The sequence below is a fragment of the Mauremys mutica genome, chromosome 5 (assembly GCF_020497125.1).
Source record: "Mauremys mutica isolate MM-2020 ecotype Southern chromosome 5, ASM2049712v1, whole genome shotgun sequence".
Classification (NCBI taxonomy): domain Eukaryota; kingdom Metazoa; phylum Chordata; order Testudines; family Geoemydidae; genus Mauremys; species Mauremys mutica.
This window is the reverse complement of record NC_059076.1, coordinates 55,201,099-55,225,990: the sequence shown is the minus strand read 5'-3', so window position 1 is coordinate 55,225,990 and position 24,892 is coordinate 55,201,099. Positions and strand designations below refer to the sequence as shown.

At 40.5% G+C, this 24,892-nt stretch overlaps 1 protein-coding gene across 5 annotated transcripts in view; it reads left to right on the top strand.

The window, feature by feature from the left end:
• The window catches only part of ELF2 (E74 like ETS transcription factor 2), a 60,372-nt gene extending 39,467 nt beyond the window's left edge, over positions 1-20,905 (top strand). For 4 of the 5 annotated variants that reach the window (XM_045019153.1, XM_045019154.1, XM_045019155.1 and 1 more), the window contains 6 exons: positions 1,355-1,468; positions 6,117-6,290; positions 11,615-11,701; positions 16,715-16,907; positions 17,382-17,732; positions 19,182-20,905. In XM_045019153.1, the coding sequence (XP_044875088.1) occupies positions 1,355-1,468; positions 6,117-6,290; positions 11,615-11,701; positions 16,715-16,907; positions 17,382-17,732; positions 19,182-19,809 (1,547 nt within the window). In that variant the 3' untranslated portion in view covers positions 19,810-20,905. Of the gene's footprint in view, positions 1-1,354; positions 1,469-3,037; positions 3,058-6,116; positions 6,291-11,614; positions 11,702-16,714; positions 16,908-17,381; positions 17,733-19,181 lie in introns of those variants that run through there. The other variant, XM_045019157.1, reaches the window with a different exon arrangement.
• Positions 20,906-24,892: the final 3,987 nt, after the last annotated feature.

The window sequence follows — 24,892 nt, the reverse complement described above, 5'->3', positions numbered from 1 at the left end:
TTAGTCCTTTGGCAAGTAGGTGTTTGGTAAATTTCTCAGTCCCTGCCTTTTACTAACATTAACTGGAGACCATGCTAGAAAGAGACCTTATTCTCTCTCTCTCTCTCCCCCCTCCTCCGCCCCCAAAACGTACCACATGACTTTGTATATATCTGAACAATTTATTTTTCCTGCACCAGATATAATAGTTCATGGTTTGGGTATTTTCCCTACTTTTTAGTTAAGCAATATCAAGTTGTTCACCAGGATGTTCAGTAATTGGATAGGTGTCTTGAAGTTCCAGTAGAGTTACTAGTTGAATCCTCTTTAGTTCACTGACGCTGGAGATAGGTGACTCTGCTTACTCTAAAGATAGATTCACTCAGACATTGGCTGCCTGGCAGGAACGATTTAGCTTTGAGCAGATTTCCATAAATGGAAAGAGTAACAGGAGAGGGACAGGGTACCTTGGTGAGAGTGTCAATGATGTGCAACGGGTGTTTATGGAGTTGCCGATTTTAAAAACTTTATTCAAGGGAGAGGAGTAGAGAATTGGCCTTGAATGTAATGATATTTTAAAATTCAGCTTGCTTATTATTAGAACAAATACTGTTGCTGTGCTCATGTTAACATGTGTCCTGTATCAAGTTATAATTTGAAATGTATGCTACAGATAGATTTAATTTTAAAGCTTTTTATTTAATAATTTACTGTTTGTAAGATTGAAGTTGAAAGTGAAATATTCAGTAGTTCGTTCTCGTTTCCCAGCTCTCACTCAAGAGCATAAAGCTGCATAGTAAAAAACTGCTAACCCCCAGCTCTGTGAAGTTATAGCTAAGGTCAGGTAATAGAACATAGAACCAGACAGATCTGTTATGCAAACTAAATTTTTTGTTGTTTACCTGTTCTGCCTATATGAACTGAAAACATTACTAGGTGACCCTTGGGCTTTAATGGGACAATGCTTGGCGATGCGTCTGAATAGTAACTCCTTCCATAGACAACGGTTCATCTACAACCATCCTTTATTAAAAATCAGTTTGTTTTGGTTTAAAATTAAGGCAGAAGTCAAATCTCAAAGGCCTATCTTGTATTCCCTTAGTTACCTACCAGGAACTGTATTCTCACTGACTAACTAAAATCCAGTTTAAGAAGTGGGGAAATTGGTTTCTAGTTGTCTTTGATCTACCTAAAACATGTTTTATTGTTGTTAGCATGAAGCCCTTGGTGTAATACATCTGTCAGATTTCTTTTGGGTTTCACCTTGTACAACACAATTCAAATGTGTGCTGAATCATGTAAGGTGGTTGTATTTCAGCACCTGTGACCCTCTTATAAATAACCTTGTATGATTGTGTTTTGTATTATTTTGCAGTGGAAGCATCAGTTCATGGCAGCAATGTGCACTGCACAGATAAAACAATTGAAGCTGCAGAGGCTTTGCTTCATATGGAGTCTCCTACCTGCTTGAGAGATGCCAGGAGTCCTGGTATGTCAACCACAGTTGCATATTGTATAAGATCTTTCTCCCTTCACTAATTTAATAACCAGATTTACAAGGAGCTTGCTTATATTGAGGACTGTAAGACATTAAATACATTTGTTTTCTCATTTCAAAACAATTGTTTGATTTGTCTTAGTTCCCCAGGTTTGTGAGAGGTTTTATTTGATGTGTCTGTCCTGCAAGGGATATACCATATATACTCGTTCATAAGCTGAATATTTTTGGTAAAAAAGTGACGCATCAAAGAGTGGGGGTCGGCTTATAAACGGGTCTACACCAAAATTTGATCATTTTAAACTCTATGGAATCATTGAATTGAATATCTAATACATTGTTGTTTTGTTTACTTAGAGCGTCTGCAGGCATGGAGCCCTTCACACTTCCCGCAGCTCCCATTGGCTGGGAACGGCGAACCGTGGCCACAGGGAGCTGAGGGGCTCCATGCCTGCAGACGCTCCAAGTAAACAAAACGTCCCGGCCTGCTACCAGCTTACTGTGACGGGCCAGGAGCCAAAGTTTGCCAACCCCTGAAATATAGGGTCGGCTTATGAAAGGGTCATACAGTTTTTGCTATTTTTACCTAACCATCTTGGGGTGGGGGGGGGGGTTGGCTTATAAATGAACGGGCTAATGAATGAATATATATGGTACTCCTAACAATTTTCACCCTTCTGAGGCAGGATCTTGGCATATTAGTTAGTTTTAATGGTAAGATAGCTTTGAAAAGTCTTTGCCTAATGCTTATTTCACTGCAAAGCAATAGGCATGGTGGTACTTTTACGAAGTGACAGTGAGTTCTTCCTTCAGATGGAATGTTTCACTTCTAGAAACTTTCTCATCCTAGTGAGCTGAGGATCAAAAGCATTGAGGTCATTCTAAAACCATTGTAAATAGTGCTTTCGGTTAGACACGGTCCATTCAGTGTCCATGACTCTTTTTAAATAGTTTATCCCTTCAGTCACACAGTGGCGATACATGATGATTTTTTCACTTTTATAAAGGCTAAAGTATACATAAAACTTTCTTGGGCGTGAAAAATTGAAGACATGAAACTTACACCAGTCAGCTTTGTTTCTAGTTTGTTTCATAAATTGTTCTGAGCATGACCCCTAATTTGCCTGATAAAGAACCAAGTTACATTCCTAAAAGAGAATTCCAGTTTAACTTTTCCATTTTATTACAAAGGAGACTAAATCATACACAGAAGCCTTGGGTCTAATTTTCAGAAGACCCCCTGTTGAACTCAGTGGGAACTGTGGGTTCTCAGCACCTCTGAAAAGTAGCTGCCCATGTATCTTAGTATAATTACACAATCACACAGACTACATTAAAAGAACATTAGTAAGGCTGCAAAGTCAAGCACTCAAAAGTTAGGTAATGCCAGAATGTAGGTTGCCTATGCCATTTTAATTTGGATCCCTTGTGTGTACACATTATGATACAGTCTTTAATGACATGACCACATACTATTTTTTTCCACAGGACGGACCTACTCTGGAGATAAATCAGGGTTGTATAATGAAGGAGTCTGTTGTCTGTAGGACTCCTGCCTCATTTGTTGAAGAAGTTGGAAGGTGTGTAGCTAGTGAGGCAGAGGATTGTAGGAGATGAAAGTATGATCTCATGGTTAAGGCAGTTGAATGTTGCCCTAGATAATTGGAGTCTGTCCCTCCCTCTGTGATGGTAGGCGAATCACTTTAACCAAACATTTCCCAGGTATTCACTAATTGTGTGTTCCTTATTTTCTGGGTGCCTGACTTGCGACCTTTGGGCCTGATGTACAGAAGTACCGAGTTCCCACAGCTGCAACTCACATGTATAGAAGCTATGCTTTGAATATATAAAATGCTATATAATGCTAAGCACTCTGAAAAATCAGGCCCTAGGCATCTCACCTAGGGCACCCAAAATTTGTGGATACTTTTGACCTTAATCTTGCTGTGCCTCAGTTCCCCATCTGTAAAATGTGGATAACCATACTTCCTCATCTCTATGCGATGTTGTGAAAATAAATTTAATATCTGTGAAGCACTCCATATAATGCTGAGTACCATAGGAAAGCCCACGAAGATAATTCTGTTTTCAGAGTTGGGTTTGAATAATGTAAGTAAGGCATGAGATCACTCATTTAAACAATAAATTGGAACCAAAATATTGAGTAGCTGCTCATTAAACGAGCACCATCCATTTGGTGAACTGAATGAGGCACTGATCTTGTGGAAAAAATAGCTTGTGGTCATAATTAAAGACTGTATCATAATCCCTGTGCACATGGAGGCCTAATTAAGATTGCTCTCTCCCTGCTCCCAGGATCCTGTTCTCAGTCTACTCCCCTCCCTCCTCTTGTTCTGGCTCTTGTCTCCTCTGCACTAGAAAAATAGGGCAGTTTCCTCCTCCATGCTGCCTGGGCCCAGCAGGGGGAGCATTGAGTGCACAGGAGAGAGAGATTCTGTGACCTCTGTTCCAGGGACAACTCAGCTGTAATTGTAGGGAAAGTCCTGCCAGAACCCACGCTCAGTGCAGGTGGAATCTTCAGGGAATTTAACTGTGAAGCTCTATCAAGTATCTACTGAGTTTTGTGAACCATGATTATTGAAACTTATAACTTGGCCAAACTCGAGTGTATTTTCACAGGAACAGAAAAGGCACATCCTTGACATAAAGTCCTCCCTCACCCCTTGCCAAATTTCAAGTCGCTTTTCCAAAGTGGGTGGGCACAGGAGCTACGAAAACAAAAAAGTTGCCAGATTTTTTTTATATGGGCAAAACAGCATATTTCCCCATAGCCTTATTTTTGGAAATGAATGAATTGTTGTGGTTGAAATATTCCAAAAAAATTCAGCCTGAGCTTGACACCTGGCATCAAAATTTCAGCCCAAATTGTTAGAGTTTTGCAAAGTTATAAGCAGCTGAAAACAGTTGGAAAGTGTGGGCAGCCTTAATAATAGGCATTGCTCTGAGCCCCACCTGTAATACAGACAAATGGGAATCGGTCACATTGTAAAGTTTGGGTACTTGGTGAATGTAGAAATTACTTGAATGCCTGGGAAAGAAGCCACTTTCAAAAGTTGAGAGAGAATTTTTTTGGTTCCTTCAATTTAGGCCATTCTAAAATCATTTAAAAAATATTTAATACTGCTTGGATATTTTTTGTTTAAATATGTATATATCAAAAGTATAACTAATTCATTTCAACTTAACTTTGAATTTTGTTTTTGTCGTTGAAATCCAATCCATAATATTAAAATATCCTGCAAAAACATAAGCATGTACTCAACTTTACACATGATTAGCCCTGTTCCCTTCAGTAGGGCTACTCATGTGTAATTGTGAACATGTTTGAGTCTCTGTGGGATTGGGGCCATAGTTCTTAGTAGCTAAATTTATCCCTTTTTCAAGAACTGTAATAGCATTTAAGTATTAAAAGTTTCTCCTGAGTTGTTTTGCTATATATTAATGTTTGCTTGAGAAATTTTCTTAGCTATTGCGTAAATATATGTATACATAGTAACAAATGTATAGTTGCCCTCTAACTCTACTAGAGTCCTATTTAGAACAGTTATAGCTCCTTGGCTGAATCTGTATTTATTTAAAAAAAAAATGGATTTCCAACCAGGTAAACCATAATGGCTCCTTTGAAGACACTATATAATATAGTTTGTTGGGTGATATAATGTAGCATACAACCTGTGCTATGGTGATGTTACACTGTTGTACATGAAAATCAATCAAGTGAGGACAATAGTTTGTGTCCAGTAGCTGAAAAAAGGTAATTTGGCTACTTTTAATAAATAACAAAAAATGCTTATAAGCCTGAGTGTACGTTTTAGATGACCAGTGTTCAAAAATCCACCTAAAAACTATTTTTAAAATACATGTGCAAAAATACAGCTAAAATTGTAAGCTTATCTCTTTTTTTAATATGCTGCATTTTAAACAAGTTCATATTTTGAAGTGGGGACAGAGGGGACTCTCCGATATGCGTATGTAACATTTTGATTAAACTTAATGGTGTGTTGAGTTCTATGGTAGAATTTGTAATCATGGCTAAGTTATAAACTTATGAAAATAGGAGTGTATGATAGAACTGCTGGTGGACCATTAACATCAGTAAATATCAAAGTGCCATATCTTTACTCATACCCATTTTTGAAAAAGTTAAATTTGGGCTTTAAAGAGGATCGTGGAAAGTTTCACAAGTACTTAAACATATCTGACTTAAAATGCAGCCATTTGTCTTTCACTTATTTTTAATATCGTAGAACGTTTTCTTACTATGTTAAGAATGTTACTGATCTTGCAGCAAACAGTTTATTTAAGACTCTAGACTTATTTCTGCCCTTCAGACAAGTTGCTGCTCCCTCTGATGTGAATAGCAACATTCTTACTGATTTCAGTGAGACCTGGATTGGACTTTTAGATACCTGTCCTTGCTATATATCTAACACCACTGACTTGTATATGCATGTTTTGTGGACTGGATTGAGCTCCTGAGTGACAAATTATGTAAAGTTTGCATGATTTGGTCCCTGAATCATGGGCCCCCTCCAGGTTCTTTGCCGTAAATAATTTGATTTATGACATAATAAAGGAATTGGGTAGAAACTTTATCTGGTGCATTTTTTTTCTTTAGTGGAAGTTTTTGTCCCTCCTTGTGTGTCAACCCCAGAGTTTATCCATGCTGCTATGAGGCCAGATGTGATAACAGAGACTGTAGTGGAGGTATCAACCGAGGAGTCTGAACCAATGGATATGTCTCCTGTTCCAACATCCCCAGATATCCGTGAACCAATGAAAAAGAAAAAAGGTACACATGACTTTTATTTAAAGTAAGACATTTTAAGTGTATTTTATCCCTAGTCCAAAGTATTGTATGCAAAGTTGCTGGTTCAGGTGGAGATAGTTTTGACATTAATCCCCACTCATATGCTAATGTGTACAAAGTGAACTCTGAGTTGTGAGCATGCAATAAAAGAAGGGGGAAAGCATAAGAAAAAGAATATAGTTTGTTAAATCAGAAGAAAAAAGATGGAAGAAATAAGGATAAGAAAATGAGGCAACACTGAAAAAATTAAGGGATTCAAGATGGAATTTGTCTGTAAATATTCTCTGGAATATGTAAAAGCAGCAAAGAGTCCTGTGGCACCTTATAGACTAACAGACGTATTGGAGCATGATCTTTTGTGGGTGAATACCCACTTCGTCGGATGCATGACGAAGTGGGTATTCACTCACGAAAGCTCATGCTCCAATACGTCTGTTAGTCTATAAGGTGCCACAGGACTCTTTGCTGCTTTTACAGATCCAGACTAACACGGCTATCCCTCTGATATCTGGAATATGTATAATTTCTTCCATAAATCACAAGGAGCATCTCAAATATAAATAAAATTCTAATTTTCTTGATACATTTTAATAGTTGAAACCTATGAAAATCTTGATGTGTTATCCATCCTTGCTTATCTAAGGGCCCTTTTAAAGATACTGTTTTTAATATATGGTTGCCTTAAATACCATTTCGAATAATTCAAAATGCTACATCAGAAACAAGTCCAGGCCACCATGAGAGCAAATGACATCTGTTTAAATTATTGCCTGGGGGGTAAGAACTGTAGACTGCACATTAGCGCCAGGTGTTTCACTGAAAGTGGTAGTGGTGGGTCCTTGTGAACAGTTTCTTTATAGGCTGAAACATGCTCCTCTTCCTCCTACTATGGCTGAGGTTCACAGCTTACATTAGAAGCTAAGGCCTGGTGTACACTTCACAGATAGGTTGATGTAAGGCAGCTTACATCAACTGAATCATGTCAGTGTCTACCCTACAGCCTTGTCCTGCCGATGTAAATGCCCTACAACACTGATATAATAACTCCGCCTCCACGAGAGGTGTAGGGATTATGATGGTGTAGCTAGGGTGACGCAGTGTCTGTGTAGACACTCTGTTACTTACATGGGCTGTTAGATCGCTTGTCATGGCTTTCATTTCTCCAGCAGAAATGGGATGGGAGTGTGAAATTGACAAGAAAGCTGGGCGGCTGGAGCCCGCTCCCAGCTGGAAGCTGGGGCAAGAAGCCCCGGGGGGCTGGGTGCCTGCTCCTGGCTGTTGGCTATCATGTCAAATTGACAAGGCTGCCTGGCTCCCAGTGGGGGAAGGGAGGGGCTGAGAAACCGAGGCAGCTGGATCCTGCTCCTGGGGGCAAGAAGCCACGAGCGGCTTCCCTTCCTCTCCCCTCCCCCCCGCACTCCTAGCAGGGAATTGGGAGGCGAGAAGCCCCAGGCGGCTTCCTTTGCTCCCAGTGGGGAATGAGGCGCTGAGGTGGGGTGCAGCTCGCCAGGAGCCCGTGGGGAGCTGCCAGCAGAGCTGAGAGACTGGACTTTCAGCTCCTCACACTGCCTCTTTGAGGTTGGTGGAAGCACTCCGGGTGAGGACACACATCACTGACCCAAACATGGGTAGTGTGGACATGCACCACCACAGTAATTACTGCGGTGGCTCTAAGTCAATCTAATGTAGGTTATAATGTAATTTAAGATTTTAGTGTAGACAACACCTAAGACACTATAGTTGAACTTCCAGTAGTACCTCCATTTTGCCTACATTAACTATGACTTATTTTCTGAATATAGTAGTGTCATAGGTTTCACCCCCACACTGGACTTTAGAGTACAGATATGAGGACCTGCATGAGAAGCCCTAAGCTTAATTACCAGCTTAGATCTGGTTTTGCTGCCACCACCAGATGTCTGAGTCATCTGGAAAACTCTGTCTTTTCCCCCCCCAAAAACCTTTCCCTCCCTGGGTAGCCTTGAGAGACTCCTCCACCAATTCCCTGGTGAACACCGATCCAAACCCTTGGATCTTAAAACAAGGAAGAATTACTCCTTCCCCCTCCCTTTCCCCCCCACCAATCCCTGGTGAGTCCAGATCCAGTCCCCTTGGATCTAAACAAACAGGGAAAAAAATCAATCAGGTTCTTAAAAAGAAGTCTTTTAATTAAAGAAAAGAAAGGTAAAAGAAAAAAAAAAACCTCTGGGAGACAGCATACAAGCTGATCTCACAGACAACAGATTTAAAACACAGGATGTTCCCCTGGGCAAAAACCTTAGTACACACAAGAATACCCAAATTTGATTATTCCCCTAATTGCACAAAGACAAATTACAAAAGAAAATAAACATAAACCTATTTATTCTTTTCTAAAACTTACTACTCTGATAAGAGGCTGGTTCCTTGATCTTTTTCACTCCGGCTGAAATTGAAACTGACTCTAAACAAAGGAAACTTCCCTCCGTCTTTTTGAAACATCTTGTTCCCCCATTGGTTCCTCTGGTCAGGTGTCAGCTAGGCTAGGTGAACTTCTTAACACTTTGCAGGTAAAAGAGGCATTAACCCTGAACTATTGTTCTTACTGCCAGTACCACAAGGAGAAAAATAACTTTGTCAAAATCCAGATGCCATAATGAGTTCTGCAGTAGCTACAATAATACTCTGTTCAGCCATTTTGATGCTTCAGTGAAAAATAAAATCTACAACCCTCCAAAATCTCTCTCTATCAAACAGTCAGATTTACCAGAGTTGGGTCATGTTACTAAAGCTGTCTTAGCAGTTACCCTCCTAGCAGGCCAAGTTTTTGGTGCCAATAACTTGAATGTCTAATTGTTGGTTGGAAAGACTTACACAACTCCAGTGCAGCCAATTGTGTGTGCGCACCTTTTGGGACTTTCTTCTTTCCACAGAATGTCTGTCTCTTTCTTTCACTTTTTCAGTTTTTTTTTTTAAAATAATCCTGCTTCCCCTCTGAATTTAATAATTTAGCTGTTTCCTTGGCTAAAGCAGGCGTGACTATAAACCATAGCACCAGCAAGGTATTTTCCTTTAAAAATGTGCCTTCAATGGGCAGTAATCCTCCTCGGGATATGACTCTTGTAAATATTCCACTGTTACTGTAAGCTTCAGCTTCATTATGTGACTAACTGCACTGTAATTTGCAAATTTTTTAACCATTGTATCAAATTATAAAATATATAAATCACCAATTAAAAAAAAAACAAGAATTAAATTATTAAAGGAGGAAGCTACTTTCTTTCTTGTTTGCTTGAAACCCATTGATGAAGGAAATGCTACTCAGCAGGGAATACATGAATTTGGAGAGTTGCACAGTTTTAAGAAGAGCTTTGTATATTTTATTTAATAGAAAAATGTATGTAGCAAACGTAAATCAGCTTAAAACACTGAAATTCTCCAAACTCATATGCATCTGTGAGTGATATTGCCTTCAGAGGATGACAGCAGGCTAGACTTCCCTGTGGTAATTAGTAAAATAGCAGTTTTCATTGAGGCACCAGAATCATTCACATATATAGAGATGCTTCTGTATGACAGAGATTTCTAAAAATTCACACAGAAAAAGTACATTAAGATGGAGGACACAGCAGTAGTTTAGGATAAAGTACAGTACAAGGATAAAGCGATATAAATCCAAGGAGTTCATTATGGCTAAACTTAACAGAAATGCAAACATGGTATGGAAATACAGAGTTAAGGCATTCAAACAACCGTAGCTCCTTCCTGAAGTGACACCCTAAAGTAATCTTTATGATTAAGTAATTTTAGTGTTTGTGGTCCCAGATTAGAGTAAACTGATTTTTTTAAAAACACTTTTCCCTAACCTATTATAGTGTTGCTACCAAGCAGAGTTATAGTCAAAGAGTAAGTTCTGTGATTTTTGGGAAGGATGTGCTCTATTTTTTGTACATTACAAAGAGTTTGATTCCCTGCTTTAAGTGTAAAACTCAACTCAGTCTTAACTATGGAACTGCAATTGGCACCGCCATAAAAATACATGTTGTTGAATTTCAATGTTTGATGCACAACACTTTTATTCAGGAGCAGTTTGTGTTCATGTTTCTAAGATATGAGTTACTGGTTGAAGTTTTCTTTAGCCTTGAACACAGAAACACAGACTCTCTTCTGCTTGCAGACATAGGGGGAGATCTTCACCCTTTGCTCTGGCCCTTTTATGCTGAGTTAAAGGGTCATAGCAGCATACAGTGGTTCTGAAAGCACCAAATTTGCCTGGGGAAGGATTCTCTTGGCACAAGAACCTGAGGAAGTCAGCTGTAAAACTGCCTTCCTAGGCCCCCCCCATTGCAAGCCCTCTTTTAGGGAGCATAACTGGGGGTAGGAAAGGCATGTCAGGGCATGGCCATAGCATGCAGCACTGCAGAGATTTCAGGCAGAGGGATCATAGGCAGCCATGGATAGGCTGCTATAACTTAGGCCCCGAAGGCTGTCTAAATAATTCTGAGCGGCACAAAACAGCCCAGCATCAAGGAAGTGGAAAATCGGCTTACAATCACCTTAGTCCCCCCCTCTACCTGCGCTGTGAGTTTGGTGCTGCACCTCGTAGAAGTACTGCACAGAATCTCACTTCTAGCCTTTTAATGGACAAAAAGTTAAACAGAAATTAAGGGATACAGTACTTCCTGTTCACTTTGTTTTGACTTCTGCTTCAGTGGTGTCATAATGGTCTTCTACTGTACAATGTGTGTCTGCTCCACAGTTATATAGTAATGAAGGGATTGTGATCCTTTGCATAGTGTACTTTCACAAAGGAGTAAGGCGTTAATATTTTAAATGTAAGAGCTGTTTTTCATGTGGGTGAAAAAAAGTACTATTTCAATGGTCAGATTTCTTTAAAAATTGTTTTCCTTATATTTATTAATCTTTTTGTAAAACAAATTAGTTCTTCTGAAAGGAAGCATAAAATACAATGGATAAGATATTTAAATTAATATAGCAATAATTATTACTGACATCAGACCAAAGGAATGCAAACTTATAAGTGTGTTAATTTTTATCTTTAGTGCATACGTTGTATTTAACTCAGCTGGAACTGAGTTACATTGATTTACAAAATCCACAGTCAAACTTACTATTGTGACTTGCAAAATAAAAAATCTTACCTTTATATAAGATTTAAAATTAGCCTACTTGATAAAGGCCTATTTGACCATACACTGTAATAAGGGAAATAACATGAGAAACATGAATTGCCACTCAGACATAAGATGTTAATTATTTCTACTATATGTATGTCTTACAATTTTCTTTTTAAATGTCATGTACAGCTGGCCGTAAACCAAAGACCCAACAGTCAGCCATTTCCAATGGTTCTCCAGATTTAGGTATAAAGAAGAAACCCAGAGAAGGCAAAGGTAATTTCTTCCATGCATTAAGTCTTAAAATAATATAGTGCATTTTATCTAAAAATCCCAATACATCTTTTATGCATTAGTACTAAACACATTTTGTAAAATACCAAGATTTGTAAATACCTTGCTGAAGTCAGCAGAGCCAGAATTTCAACCCATGTTTTAGTATGTGTTTGTACAGGGTCTAAGTAAATTGAAGCCTTAATTGGGGCCTCTAGGTTTTACTGTAATATCAATATTTAATAATCATAACTGCTTCAGTTATCACGCTGGCTGATGTGCTCCCTGTTGGCTTGTTGCTGGACACGTGCTTTGTTATGCTGCCACTGAAGAGCCTGTGGTCAGGCAGAGCAAGCAATACAGTGTGTGCGCACTTATGCTGTATAATAATACATTTAAGGACTCCCTGTTGTATGTTCAGAGAAGCTTGTTGCTTTAGTAGTGGATTCAGCCTCTGCAGTGGCTTAAATATACACAAGGAAGTACCCTGCCTTCGCAGTAGGTTCAGTGTTTGGCTTAACTAGGTGGAAAACTAATTATTATATATTTTCTTACATCACAAGACTTGGTTTTTTGTCCACAAGATGAGAATGCCTTTAAAGTGAAGTGTTTTGGCCCTGTGAGGCAATGCTTGTCAGTGCACGATCACCATCACCTATCTGTGTGTATGCATACGTGCCCCTATGTTGCCAACTGTCACTACCTTAGAGCCTTTCAATTGTTCTTTCTTGACCAATTGGTCAGAAGAGCCATGCTTTCACCATCAGTTCCATTGATGCATAGAGCATCCTTCCTTGCTGCCCCTTCCCTCCAGTCAGCAGAAAGGTGGTTGGTAGTAGGCATTCACAAGTTGCCTCAGAGTCAGTGTGTGATATATCAGATCTTCCTCCAGTGGAAGACACAAAACATGGATGCCTTTGTCACTTACTAAACAAAAAGTGGTTTGGACTTCTGCTTGTGGCATAAGGAAAAAATCACCCTAGGTAAGGGATACTGTTTCTTTATATTGAAGAAGAGAAAAGGAGAAAAATTCCTGTACACCTGTCCGTTAATACAATTGGTAGCAAAGGTCTTAACCAAACTCAGGAGACACAAAGGTTTAGTAATCTTAATAGTAACATATGGGATGAGACGTGTGGTTTTCAGCTTTAGTGTAGTTGGTAGTGCAAAATCTCCTCCTTCTGAGAATGGCCATAGATACACAATTTAGCTGGCGTAGTTTATGTTCCTTTCTACTGGCTTCACTCGAGCTGGCTTTCCATTTCCTGAAAAATACTTTAGAGAAGTGACCTAGTTCTATGCCTTTTAGAGAACCTGTTTCTAAAGAATGTCTAAACTCTTATCTCCTTGAGTGTTGTCTCCACTGGGGATCTCTTCTTCTTTAGTTGGCCAATATTTTGAAAGTTTATTTTTCTGAGGACACTTTCTTTGAGACTGACTCTGCTTGTGTCTCTTACCCCTTCTTTTATATTAAAAACAATTCATGTTTCTTGCTGGGTATTGGCTAACTTAACATCTTTCAAAATATTTAGTCTCCAAGAATAAGAATTTGACAGTCCTGGAATTTTTAAAGAAGGAGCAATTGCTTAACTTGTAATTGTACTTACTTGAAGAGGTCATCTCACAGGATTCTCAGTGTCCAAGATTTATTGGGGAAAGTTCTCTCTCCCCCTGAGCCTGGCTAGATGTATATTTTGTTTATTGTGTGGGGTTGTTGTGTATTCAAGAGTTACTTGCATGTTTATGGTTCGTTTTTACATTTGGCATCTTTTGGGGAACTCCTTACACAATTCAGCACTGACAACAAGGTACTCAGGGCTAGGGGAGTGACAGCAGATGGTGTGCAACCAGTTTCATATTGGACTACAACCATCAAAGATCATATTATACACATAATATGCACACAAAGATGTTGACTGATTCACTGGTGCATCCCTGATGCTTTGAGCTGCTGTGGTGGTGCAAAGTAGCTGTAAATCTGGCTTAATTGGCCTCCTGAGGAGTCCTCATTACGGGGAGGGGAATCCCTAGGTGGTAAAGAATGACTTAGAGGTGGTTGGAAATATTTTGATGAAAAAGTTTTTATTGAAAACGCTGATTTGTTGAAACTGAACCGTTTTTGTGAAAACAACTCTGGTTTGACAAATCTTTCTTGAATCACAGATAGGGTTCTGAGTCATTAGAGCACATTCATAGCTTTCCGGTGAGATACAGCATGTGCGTTAGTCCTGGAAGGACTTGCCCTTTTGGGCTTTACCATTGTGACACTTCTGTGAATAGAAAACCTAGTTTAGATCATTTTTAAAGGTTTTCAGGCATTATTTCCTCTTCCTCAGAAGTCTGTATGCTTTGGTTCACTAAGGGATCCTGGCTTTACAAGTGAAGGGATTAAAAAAATCCCACTGAAATGTTTTAAAATTTATATTAAATATTAACAAAAACACAATTTTAGAAAATATGTAATAACTATAGAATATGCAGTGGTATAATCTAGTTTTATTGGCACTCTTTTGGGATGACCTGCCACACACCTTGTAATTACACCTCTGTCCCGATACAACATGACCCGATATAATATGAATTCGGATATAACGCGGAAAAGCAGTGCTCTGGGGGGATGGGGCTGTGCACTCCGGTGGGTCAAAGCGAGTTCAATATAATGCGGTTTCTCCTATAACACGGTAAGATTTTTTGGCTCCTGAGGACAGCGTTCTATCGAGGTAGAGGTGTAATATAGCTGTCCCAAACTCCTGCTGATGGAAACATACATATTTAGTTCAATACAGACTGTGAGGAAAGAGTGCCACCTACTGAATCACCAGTACCACTTCCTGCAGCAAAATGAGGGCCATTTACTTTCATCTGGCATTTTGTGGATCTAATGTGTTTTTGCGGGGGAAACAACATATGTTGAAATTCTTGCTCATTTAATGATGTGAGTTTTTCATTTTCGCAGTGCAGGAGCTATTGCAGAAAGACAAATAGCATTGATAGCTGGGGTTTAGCATGTTAATGAGCATTGGAGAAATCCTCTCTGGGTGGACCAGAAATCAATAACTGTTAAAAGAATTCCAAAGAAATTACAGCAAATTAACAATTTCATTTTATCTAGTAGGAACAATTTATTGAATTGAAAACTCATTTTTGGCTTTTTTTTATCATGTGCAAATAGAACAGCTATTAAGTATAATATCTAAAAAACAGCACTTAGTACTGGAACTTTGTTTCAGTTTCATTTGGCAAGTCAGAATAAAACCAGTAGATCTGGGAATGTCTAGGAAGTGTGGTCTCTTGGTTAGAACCGAGAACTGGATTCCTGGGTTGTGTTCCTGACTGTTACTCACTATGGGCCTGATCTGAATTTCATTGAAATCAGTGAGAAGACTCCCATTGATTTTAGTAAGCTTTGGATCAGGACCTATATTACTTTAGACAAGTCATGTAATCTCTGTACCTCTGTTTAGCCATCTATAAAGTGGAACTATAATAGCTTCCCCAGATAAGGGTTAGTAAATTTTAAGGAATTTTGAGGACCGTGGCACTCTTTAAACTACCTCTAAGGGAAGTAAATGTATTTTGCAATGCTTTTATCATAGACTTTGTAATAGTCTAGCTTCAATGATGCTGTCACCAAGTTTCAGGAGCGGATGCGTGAGTATTTGTTAATTGATATGGCAGCATGTTGCACAAACAGATTTATTCTTTAACGGGCTTTTGTTTATTTACTTGGGCTTCTGCATTCCTCCAGGATTGAAAACTTGGTCAGGTCACAAAATCTGGGGACTCTGACTGAGTGTCCCTTTAATAGGATGGTCAAGTTTTAATCCTTTCTCTCATTGAAGGGCTTCCTTTATTTTATTTTTTTAGGTGTGGGTAAATCTCAAAATTTACAAACTGTTTGAACTGTTTTTCAGCATTCAGCAGCCCTTCCCCTGCTCTCCCTTCTCATGATTTTACAGGTTCTCCTTTCTTTTTTTGATGATTTGTTCACAAAATCACTTCCTTCCACCTGTGATGAACAAAATGTGGTCTGTTTTTTATTATTCGTAGCCCCTTTCTCCCAGATGGAAGTGGTCTAATCGGAGTCTAAGCAGCTTCTCTGTTTAAATTGAGTGCAATGTTAAGTCTTCTCTATTACATACGCCACAGCTCTGAAACCTGAGAGCATACACTTACTTAGATTGTAAGCTTTTTGGGGTAGAGACAGTTTTTTTGTTCTCTGTATACTGCATCGCATAATGGGGTGCTGATTTATGATGGCTAGGGGCTCCTGCAGTACAAATAATAATACGCAGTAGGGGAATGGCTTTGAGATTAAGAGGTGTTTTAGACACTCTGATGTTACAGTTGGGAAGGTTTACCGCAGCAGTGGAGTCCAGTGAACAGGCTAAGACACCTTGTGAACACTGAACTCCCAATAATAAAGGTGAGGGATGGAGGCAGATCAGAAAGGAGGAGGTTTCTAGGAGTTTGTGTATGGGGATATCTTCCCCCCTCTCCTTTGCCAAAGAAAAAGTTTGCCTTTCCTTAAGTAGTCTCTCCATCCTCTCTCCTTCCCTTCCTACTCCATCCCAGAATGTACAGCCTATGTTCTGGAACTGCTATCTGCAATCTTAAGAGCTGAACAGAACTCCTTTCAGAGCATTGTTTATGTCCTCTAGGCAGCCAGGAGGTGTTGGTGATGTAGGACTCCATCACTCCCTTTCTTATAGCAGTTGAGAACTAATTTTGGTTTGAAGAGTTTCCCACATCATGTGGCATAGCACAGTTCTAGTGCTAACCCCTTTGAGTTTCAGAATGTAAATATTTATGAAATCCTTCCTAAATTTATCAGAGTGAACAAATACATACACATTACAAGTGAAGGTTAGGCAGACGATGGTATGTAATGTAGTAATTCAAAGTTCCTATATCAGATAGTTGTCTAAGTGCACTTTTGTATGTCTATATATGGAGAGGTTTTTAATAGCTTTAAGTGTAAGTTGTCTAACGTTCATATGCTTTCTGTTTTTGTAGGAAATACAACATATTTGTGGGAGTTCCTTCTGGATCTTCTTCAGGACAAAAATACTTGTCCTCGATACATTAAGTGGACTCAGCGAGAGAAGGGCATCTTTAAACTTGTGGACTCCAAAGCGGTTTCCAAGCTATGGGGAAAGCACAAGAACAAACCTGACATGAACTATGAGACGATGGGAAGGGCCCTGAGGTAAATGAAGGGGAAGAATATTGGGGATTTCCTTCAATTACAAAATAGTCTGCAATTGTATAATTAGTCATTTTAAATTGGAGACTTAAAAAACCCCCAAAAAGTATGATCATAAACATCTGACCTACATTTTTCTATAGCTACTAGATTTTAACTCTTTACAATTGTTAAAATGCAACTGTATACTATAAATCATAATCTCTGCCATTTTCATTGCTTTTTTCATATTCCCAGTGAATATATATTATTATTTAAATATTTTGTGTAAATATGATTTAAAAAATACCACAACCCAAACTTTTAAGCTATGGTCCTTGAATAGTTATGCTTAGCTAGTATGTTTGATAGCTTTTTTTCCTATTATTGTAGAAATTAGTGTGGTTTTGGTCTATGTTAACAAGCAAGTTTGAAATGTTGAGTCCCTATGTACATCCATCAGTGTTGTTTACTTTATAATTGTACTTTTCCTTGCAGATATTACTATCAAAGGGGAATTCTCGCAAAGGTTGAGGGGCAAAGGCTGGTATATCAGTTTAAGGAGATGCCAAAAAACATAGTGGTCATAGATGATGACAAAAGTGAATCTTGCAATGAAGATTTAGCAATGCCTACAGATGAGAAGTCATTGGAACGAGTGTCATTGTCTGCAGAAAGCCTCTTGAAAGCAGCAGCATCTGCACGTGGTGGAAAAAATTCTTCTCCGTTAAATTGTACAAGAGCAGAGAAGGCAGTCACCCGAGTTGTGAATATTGCCTCTCCAGGGCATGATACGTCATCTCGTCCTCCCACCACCACTCCCACTGTTCCAGCAACAGCAGCTCCCAGGTTCGTGCCACACTCTTTGTCATCTGCTGAACCCTTCCGTCAGGAAGCTGAGTTGTGGTAATGTAGTGCCTACAGATAACCTGGTGTCAACCACCTTTCTAAAACATACTGTGGTAATGAGAGCCCTGCATAGCTGGTTGTAAGCTGCTCTCCAGTCATGAAGCCCTTCGGCTAAGATTTTCAAAAATAGGAGTTTGTGGCTCCCAAGGTCCATATTTAGGCTCCTAAATAAGTGGCCTGATTCTTTAAAAGGGCTGAGCAGCCAACAAGTCAGTGAGACTCACCTGCTAAGTACTCAGCACATGAAAAATCAGACCACTTATTTAGGAGCCAGACTTTAGACTCTCTTAATTTAGAAAGCTTTGGCCTTACTATTTAAACCGTGGTCCCCAAACTTTTTCCATCCCCCCCCAATAATGGAACCTGTCCGCATCCACCCGGGGGCTGTGGTCGGGGGCTGGGAGCTGGGAACAGGGCCAGGATTGGTGCCACCACTGTGGCTGAGAGACAGATCGCTGCTGGGGCCCGAGCTGTGGCTGGGGGTAGGGCCGGAAAGGAGCTGGGGGCAGAGCAGGCCTGCGTGGCACTCCCTGCCCCCCATGGGGGCTGACCCAGGCCTCACTGTGCCTCCCCCCGAATGTTCCTCCACGCTGCCTTAGGGGGCACGCCCCATAATTTGGGGACCACTGATTTAAACAGGAGGAGGTGACCTGAGACCCCTGCTGGTGCTGGGGGAGAAGAGGCCAGGCTGCAGCACACGCCAGGACCCCTGCTGGTGCTGGGGAAGAAGGGGGCCAGGCCGCAGCAGGGGTTGGCAGGGCTCCCTACCCGGCTCTGCGTCCCTGCAGCTCCTAGGCAGCAGAGGCAGGGTCAGGGCAGGGGCTCCTCTGCTCACTGCTCCCGCCACAAGCTCCGGCTGCTGCAGCTCCCATTGGCCAGGAACTGCAGCAGGGATAGGGCCTGCGGGCGCTGGCGGCATGCGGCATGGAGACCCGCCCCCCACCTCTCCACCATCTGGGAGCTGAAGGGGGGGTCCCCAACCCTTAGCCCTGAGCCCCCTCCCGCACACCCAAACTGCTACTGCTGACCTAGGGACTGCCTGGCTCAGGCAGTCCCTGAACCAGCACCAGCCACTGCAGAAGACGTGGAGGTCATGGAAAGTCACGGAATCCATGACCTCTGTGGCAGGCTCACAGCCTTACTCATCGTGCTGCTGCTATCAGTATGCTTGCCACCAGACTCATTTTTCAAATAATGTGATGATTTATTTAACTGAAGAAAAGGATGTGAATGCTTTTTCTGATTGCTGGGTGGATCAAAAATGGTACAGTTTTCTTTTGGCAAAATTCCCTGTAAGTCCTGGGATTTTATCCTTTTTAATTTTTGTGGTGACCTGACAGTTGTCTTATCACAATGAATGTAGATACATATATATTAATCTTTCAACAGGACTGTTCGTGTGGCGATGCAAGTGCCTGTCGTAATGACATCTCTGGGGCAGAAAATTTCAACTGTGGCAGTACAGTCAGTAAATGCAGGGTCACCATTAATAACCAGCACAAGTCCAACAACGGCAACAACCCCAAAGGTAGTAATCCAGACAATCCCTACCATGATGCCAGCATCTGCTGAAAATGGAGATAAAATCACAATGCAGCCTGCCAAAATCATTACCATCCCTGCTACACAACTCGCACAGTGTCAGTTGCAGACAAAAACAGGCCTGACTGGATCAGGAAGTATTAACATCGTTGGAACCCCATTGGCTGTGAGAGCACTTACCCCTGTGTCTATAGCTCATGGGACACCAGTAATGAGACTATCAATGCCTGCCCAGCAGGCATCTGGCCAGACTCCTCCCAGAGTTATTAGTGCAGTCATAAAAGGGCCAGAGGTGAAACCAGATACAGTGGCTTTAAAACAGGAACGTGAAATGAAAACACTGCAACTTGTACAAGAAGAAAAGCCAGCAGATGGAAGCAAGACTGTGACGCATGTCGTAGTAGTTAGTACGCCTTCGGCCATTGCCCTTCCTCTAACAATGAAAACAGAAGGAATAGTAACATGTGAGAAATGAAGAATAGGCAGTTACCAACATGGATTTTCCTGACTTTTATTGATTGAGCATTCTGACAGACTTGGGGTGGGGTGGGGTGGGGGAATGGACATGATCAAGAAGGCAAAAATGAGAGTTTAAAAATGTAAACATACATGCGTATATCAGAGACTTACTGGAAATTAACTAACTGTCCCATGTTTCAGTGGGAATTGAACCACACATTCATATGCTGACAGAAAACTGCCTCTTTCAGTTGGGAAACAACTGAACCTATGAAGAAGGAAACTTATAGGGACTGGACTGAAAGGGACCAAACAGTTCACTACGATATCAAGTTACACTAAGACCTGGAACACTAAAATGAGTTCTGTGAGAGGCTTGTCTTGGTTTAATTTTCAGGGGGAGAGGAGTCTCATTGTTACAAATGGCAAATCTGATGCATTTTTGTATGCATACCAGCAATTACTACTGTGTGCGCACAGTACTCAACTGGTGCTATGTGAAAAACTCTGCTACTAGGTATACTAGAATGTGAATTAAAGGAGAGGATTAAGAGCTTCTAAAAGAAGACAGAGACCTAGAGGGATTTTGTATCATATAGCTTAAGCAGATTTAAAATGAAAGCCTTAGACTGATTTTCAGTTATCTTTCTTGAAATAAGCTAATGGCTTGTTTGTGTAAAGCTTTTTTATTAAAACAAATTTTTTTAAAAATCTTGTACCTAGCACAGTATTGTTATAGAATTACATGTAACATATTTTGTATGGTAGTTAAAGTCTGTCTAAATTTCTTAATTGTGGACAAAATAGCAGCAGGCTTTTGGCCTTTTGCTGTAACATGCCTGTGTCACTCACTTAGCCTTGACATCTGTGCATACATTTCAATTTCAGCTCCACTCTGTCACTTGAAAGGTCACGCTCAGCATGAATTTTTGTCAGGTAGTTCTAAACCTGTACAGTTTCTTAGTTGAAGTTAAGAGGGAAGTACCAGTGTTCAGAATGAACTATAATAGTTTGTATATTCAACATTTGAAGTATATTCTATTTTGTTGTACTCTTGTTTCAAAGTGTATTCAAGTAGGTTTTACTGAAATATAGAAATGAAATTTAATTGATTTTGGTCTGTTTGTTTTTCTTAAAAAAAAACAAAAACAAGATAACTTATTTCCCCTCTGTCTGTCCAACTACTTACCTGCTTGTTTGATATACTCCAGTCACCAAGCTAAGAGGACAGTGACACAGTCAGGTGGTTTGGAGCTCCCTTACACTTTTAATGGAAGAACTCTGCTCCCTTACACATAGTGTTGTGAGGCAGGTCGCCAGAATAATTGGTAATTTATTTTTTAACCTAATGACTGCTAATAGACATGTGCTGTGTAAAATCCTGTGGTCGCAGAGTACAGCTGATGTTGCATTGATTCCATTAAACGGAACACTTTTGAGTAACAGCTTTAAGTGGTAGCACAGCAGTTATTATTTACTATTTTATGTGGGTGCCCAAAGTATTACTAAGCACTTTTACAGACTGATAAGGCAGTTCCTGTTCCTAAGCTCAGACATGAATGATAAAACTGAGAGGAGATTGGGGACAACAAATGAGAGCGTGGTTACTTTGGTTAGTCATGTGCATAACTTGAGGGTTCTGTTATATATAAATTAATTGCAAAGGTTTTGGAGGACCTGGTTTGTGGGGCAGTAGATGAGGCAAGGGAAGATGGAAAAGAATGGGTTAGAGTGCTAGTGGAAAGTGTGCTAGTGTGAATGATAAGGACATAATGCAGGGACAAGTGAGGCTTGATCATAATGTGAGAACTAGGGGTGGCTGAAGGAAAAGTTAAATTCCCTTAGGCTCATTGCAGGTGGTTGTGAAGAGTATAGATTAGTTAGTACTCCTTCCCCACACTGCCTCCTCTACCACCTCTCTGTGCACTTTTTTCTCTGGATTAGAAACATAAAAAATAATAAGGAAATATCTCCTTTCATATGCCACTTTCATCTTTAGCTCTTCAAATGCTTTACAAAACCTAGATGAATGTTATCCTCATTTTACAGAGAGGGAAACACAGTAGCAAGGAATAAAACACTTGATCAAGCCACCTGCCCATCCAGTGCAGTATCCTGTCTATGATAGTAGCTAGTACTCTACACTTCAAAGGAAAACAGTGTAAGAATCCCAGAGTGGCTGCTTGTGGAACAGCCTGACTCCAGGAGAAATTTCCTTCCTCATCCCCATCAGTCGGTGGCTGGCATATGCCCTGAAATATGAGGATTTACATTCCTTATAAAGTTCTGTGGGTGTTCATTATCTATATACATGTCTAATCACACTATCCAGCGGCCATTAGTTCTACCAGGTCCCTTACCTTTTCTCTACCATTTATATTATATACCTCTGTCTTGTCCCTTTTATTCATCTAGCCTCATCGCTGTAATCATTTGTCCTTGTCCTCTTATTTCTATCTTTTATGAGATTAAGTTGTTACATTCTGATGTAAATAGGTTCTTATATTGTGCTCATCACTATTATCTAAGCACCTTCCAGTCGGGCATTAGGCGATATGACTACAACTGTCACATGGCTTGTTCTCTCATCCTCTCCTCGGGGAGAAGTGTATGCAGTGGAGCGTCTTTTTTAGCAGTTTTGTTTTTTGCTGATTTGCCCAATGTCACCTGTAAGACAACAGCAGAGACTTGAATGGAACCTAAGTCTTCTGACTCCCAGCGAGGTTTCTTATACACATGACCACATTGACTCAGTTCTTTCAGTTGCTTATGAGGGAGAAGAAAATTGGGATGACAATTTGTTTCAGATTTCCAAGGAGGGGGTTGGAAAACAAATTAACAAAATCCATGGAAGCTTTACAAGAAAGAGACCGTAGGTTATTCTGATTAAATGCCACAGGTGATTCTGGTGCTGCAGTCAGGCAATAACAAAAGGAGAAAAAGTATTTTTCAACTGCCTTTGAATAATAGAGGATTTTGCCAACACAGGGCTGTCAATCCTCTGATTCAAGCACAAGTCTCATGATTTCAGGTGAGGCTTTGGGGTCTGAACAATCTATTTAATTTTTTTTTCTGCCACTTGTTTCCTTTGTGTGCTACTGCATGTATGAAATTCCAATGAACTTTTTTAATTGAAAGCCCTCTCAGACCAGAACCAGAGAAAGCCACTATGGGATGTGAGAGACAGCCTGTGATCATAAGCATCATTAAATTTAGTGGAAGTAACTATTCAGAGAGTCCTAATTTTGCCCCTCAATGTCAGGGGATGCCACTGTGCAAACACAAACGGTGAAATAACTTAGTAGCTCATTTCCCATTTTCTCACAGAAGTCAGATTGTAGTGGTCAGCTACAAAACCTGTTCTCTTAGCAGGGTGGAGAGATTGTATTTTCTTGAGGTGGGGGTGATGGGGTTTGGGCAGGCAGAAGAAGTTTAACAAAAAGCATTTATTAAAATTTGGGTTTAAACTTAACTTTGGGTTTTGGCATGTCTCACGGTCCACTTTGTTCATTCATCTGATTTTTTGAACTTTTGGTGTTGGCAGGAACATGTAGCAGAGTTCTGTATCCATGAGAACTAGACTGAAAACAGTGGTTAGCGGGGGATACTGCATAGGTATTACAGTCTGAGAGCAGAGGGCTGTACAGGATTCTAGATTCACTTAAGCACAGTCTGAGCTTATACTCTAGAGAGCGTGTGAATCAATAAAGGAGATGTAAAAAGAGGAAAGCTTGCACCTTAACTAAAAAGGCCAGCTAATCTTGGTCTATGGGGGGGAAGTAGTGAAGGAGAAGTGGTTGTCAAGCAAGAAGCAGGACCAAGTGAAAATCTTCAGGCAGGAAGGGAGATGGTGCAGAACCCAGACTGACTTCATACAGGCAAGCCAGTGGGTGGGAAGCAAAGTCTGCTGCATAGTGAGCACCCTCTGAATATACTCACGGTAGAAGGGAAGAGAGATTTGAGAGGCAGAGAACTGACTCAGGGAAAGGCGGGAGCAGCATCCAGTGTGGATGTTGGGCATCCTTTGTCCTAATGGTTAACCCTTAGAATCAGAGGTTTCTATAGGATGAAGAAGCTGAATCCTGCTACTTGTGAGCCAGGGAGAAAATGGGACACGTTGAGAAAGAAGTTGAAGACTGACTACAGCAGTCCAGGAGAGAAAGAAGAAACTGGGTTGACGTGCTGCAGAACCAGAGAAGAGGCTGGAATAAAAGAATGACAGAATCCTCACCTTGTATACACTGCCCTTGATCAGCTTATTTGGGTGAAGGGGATTGGGTAGGTGGTTGACAGGCTCACCAACTAGTCCCTGAGGAGCTGCCATGTCAAGTGGGACTGTGTCCTCTCCTTGGCCACTTCCATAGACTGCTATTTCAAGAACCTGGAGGTGCGTGGAAGGGATTGGAAGAAAGGCACCCAGCCTAAAGTAGCTATGTCTTGTGTATCTTGCCACTATGGAGGAGAGGAGTGAAAACAAAGAGCTGCCCTTGCTAACTGGAGACAGTAGAGTTGGACTTGCCTAGAACCACTGGTGAGAGGCAGAGGTGAGAGAACCAGATAACATGCAATGGAGAAGAACAGAGAAGATAGAGGGGAAGATGAAAATCAAGAGAGTTTGTCATATTTTTTAAAGAACACTTTTATAAGTCTTCTATATAAGCAATCGCTAACCAAAGGGATGTTGCATGACCATGCCTGAGAGAAGTTGACATCACTCAGACACTTAAGATATGGCCCACAGCTTGAAACTTTATGAACCTTTGAATACATGGAGTTGTTACAGTTCAGAGGAACTCCCTTCCACCTAATATACAACTCCAGTTAGAGTGAAGTTTCTGTTCACAAGTAAGGATCCAGACTTGATGACACTTACTAGACTGCAGTCAGGACTCTCTCTACCTCTTCCTCATGCAATCATAAAAATAAAAGGATAGAGGGCAGCTGTAAGCTGTACTTCTAAACCCAACAGCCTAAAGTTAAGTTCTGAGCAGCCACTATCTTGGCTGTCCCCTCTTTCCAGCAGTGAGCATGCCACACTTGTGAATGCTGCTGCAGATCACTCATCAGAAGCACAGCAAGGGCTGTTAGAATCTGAAAGC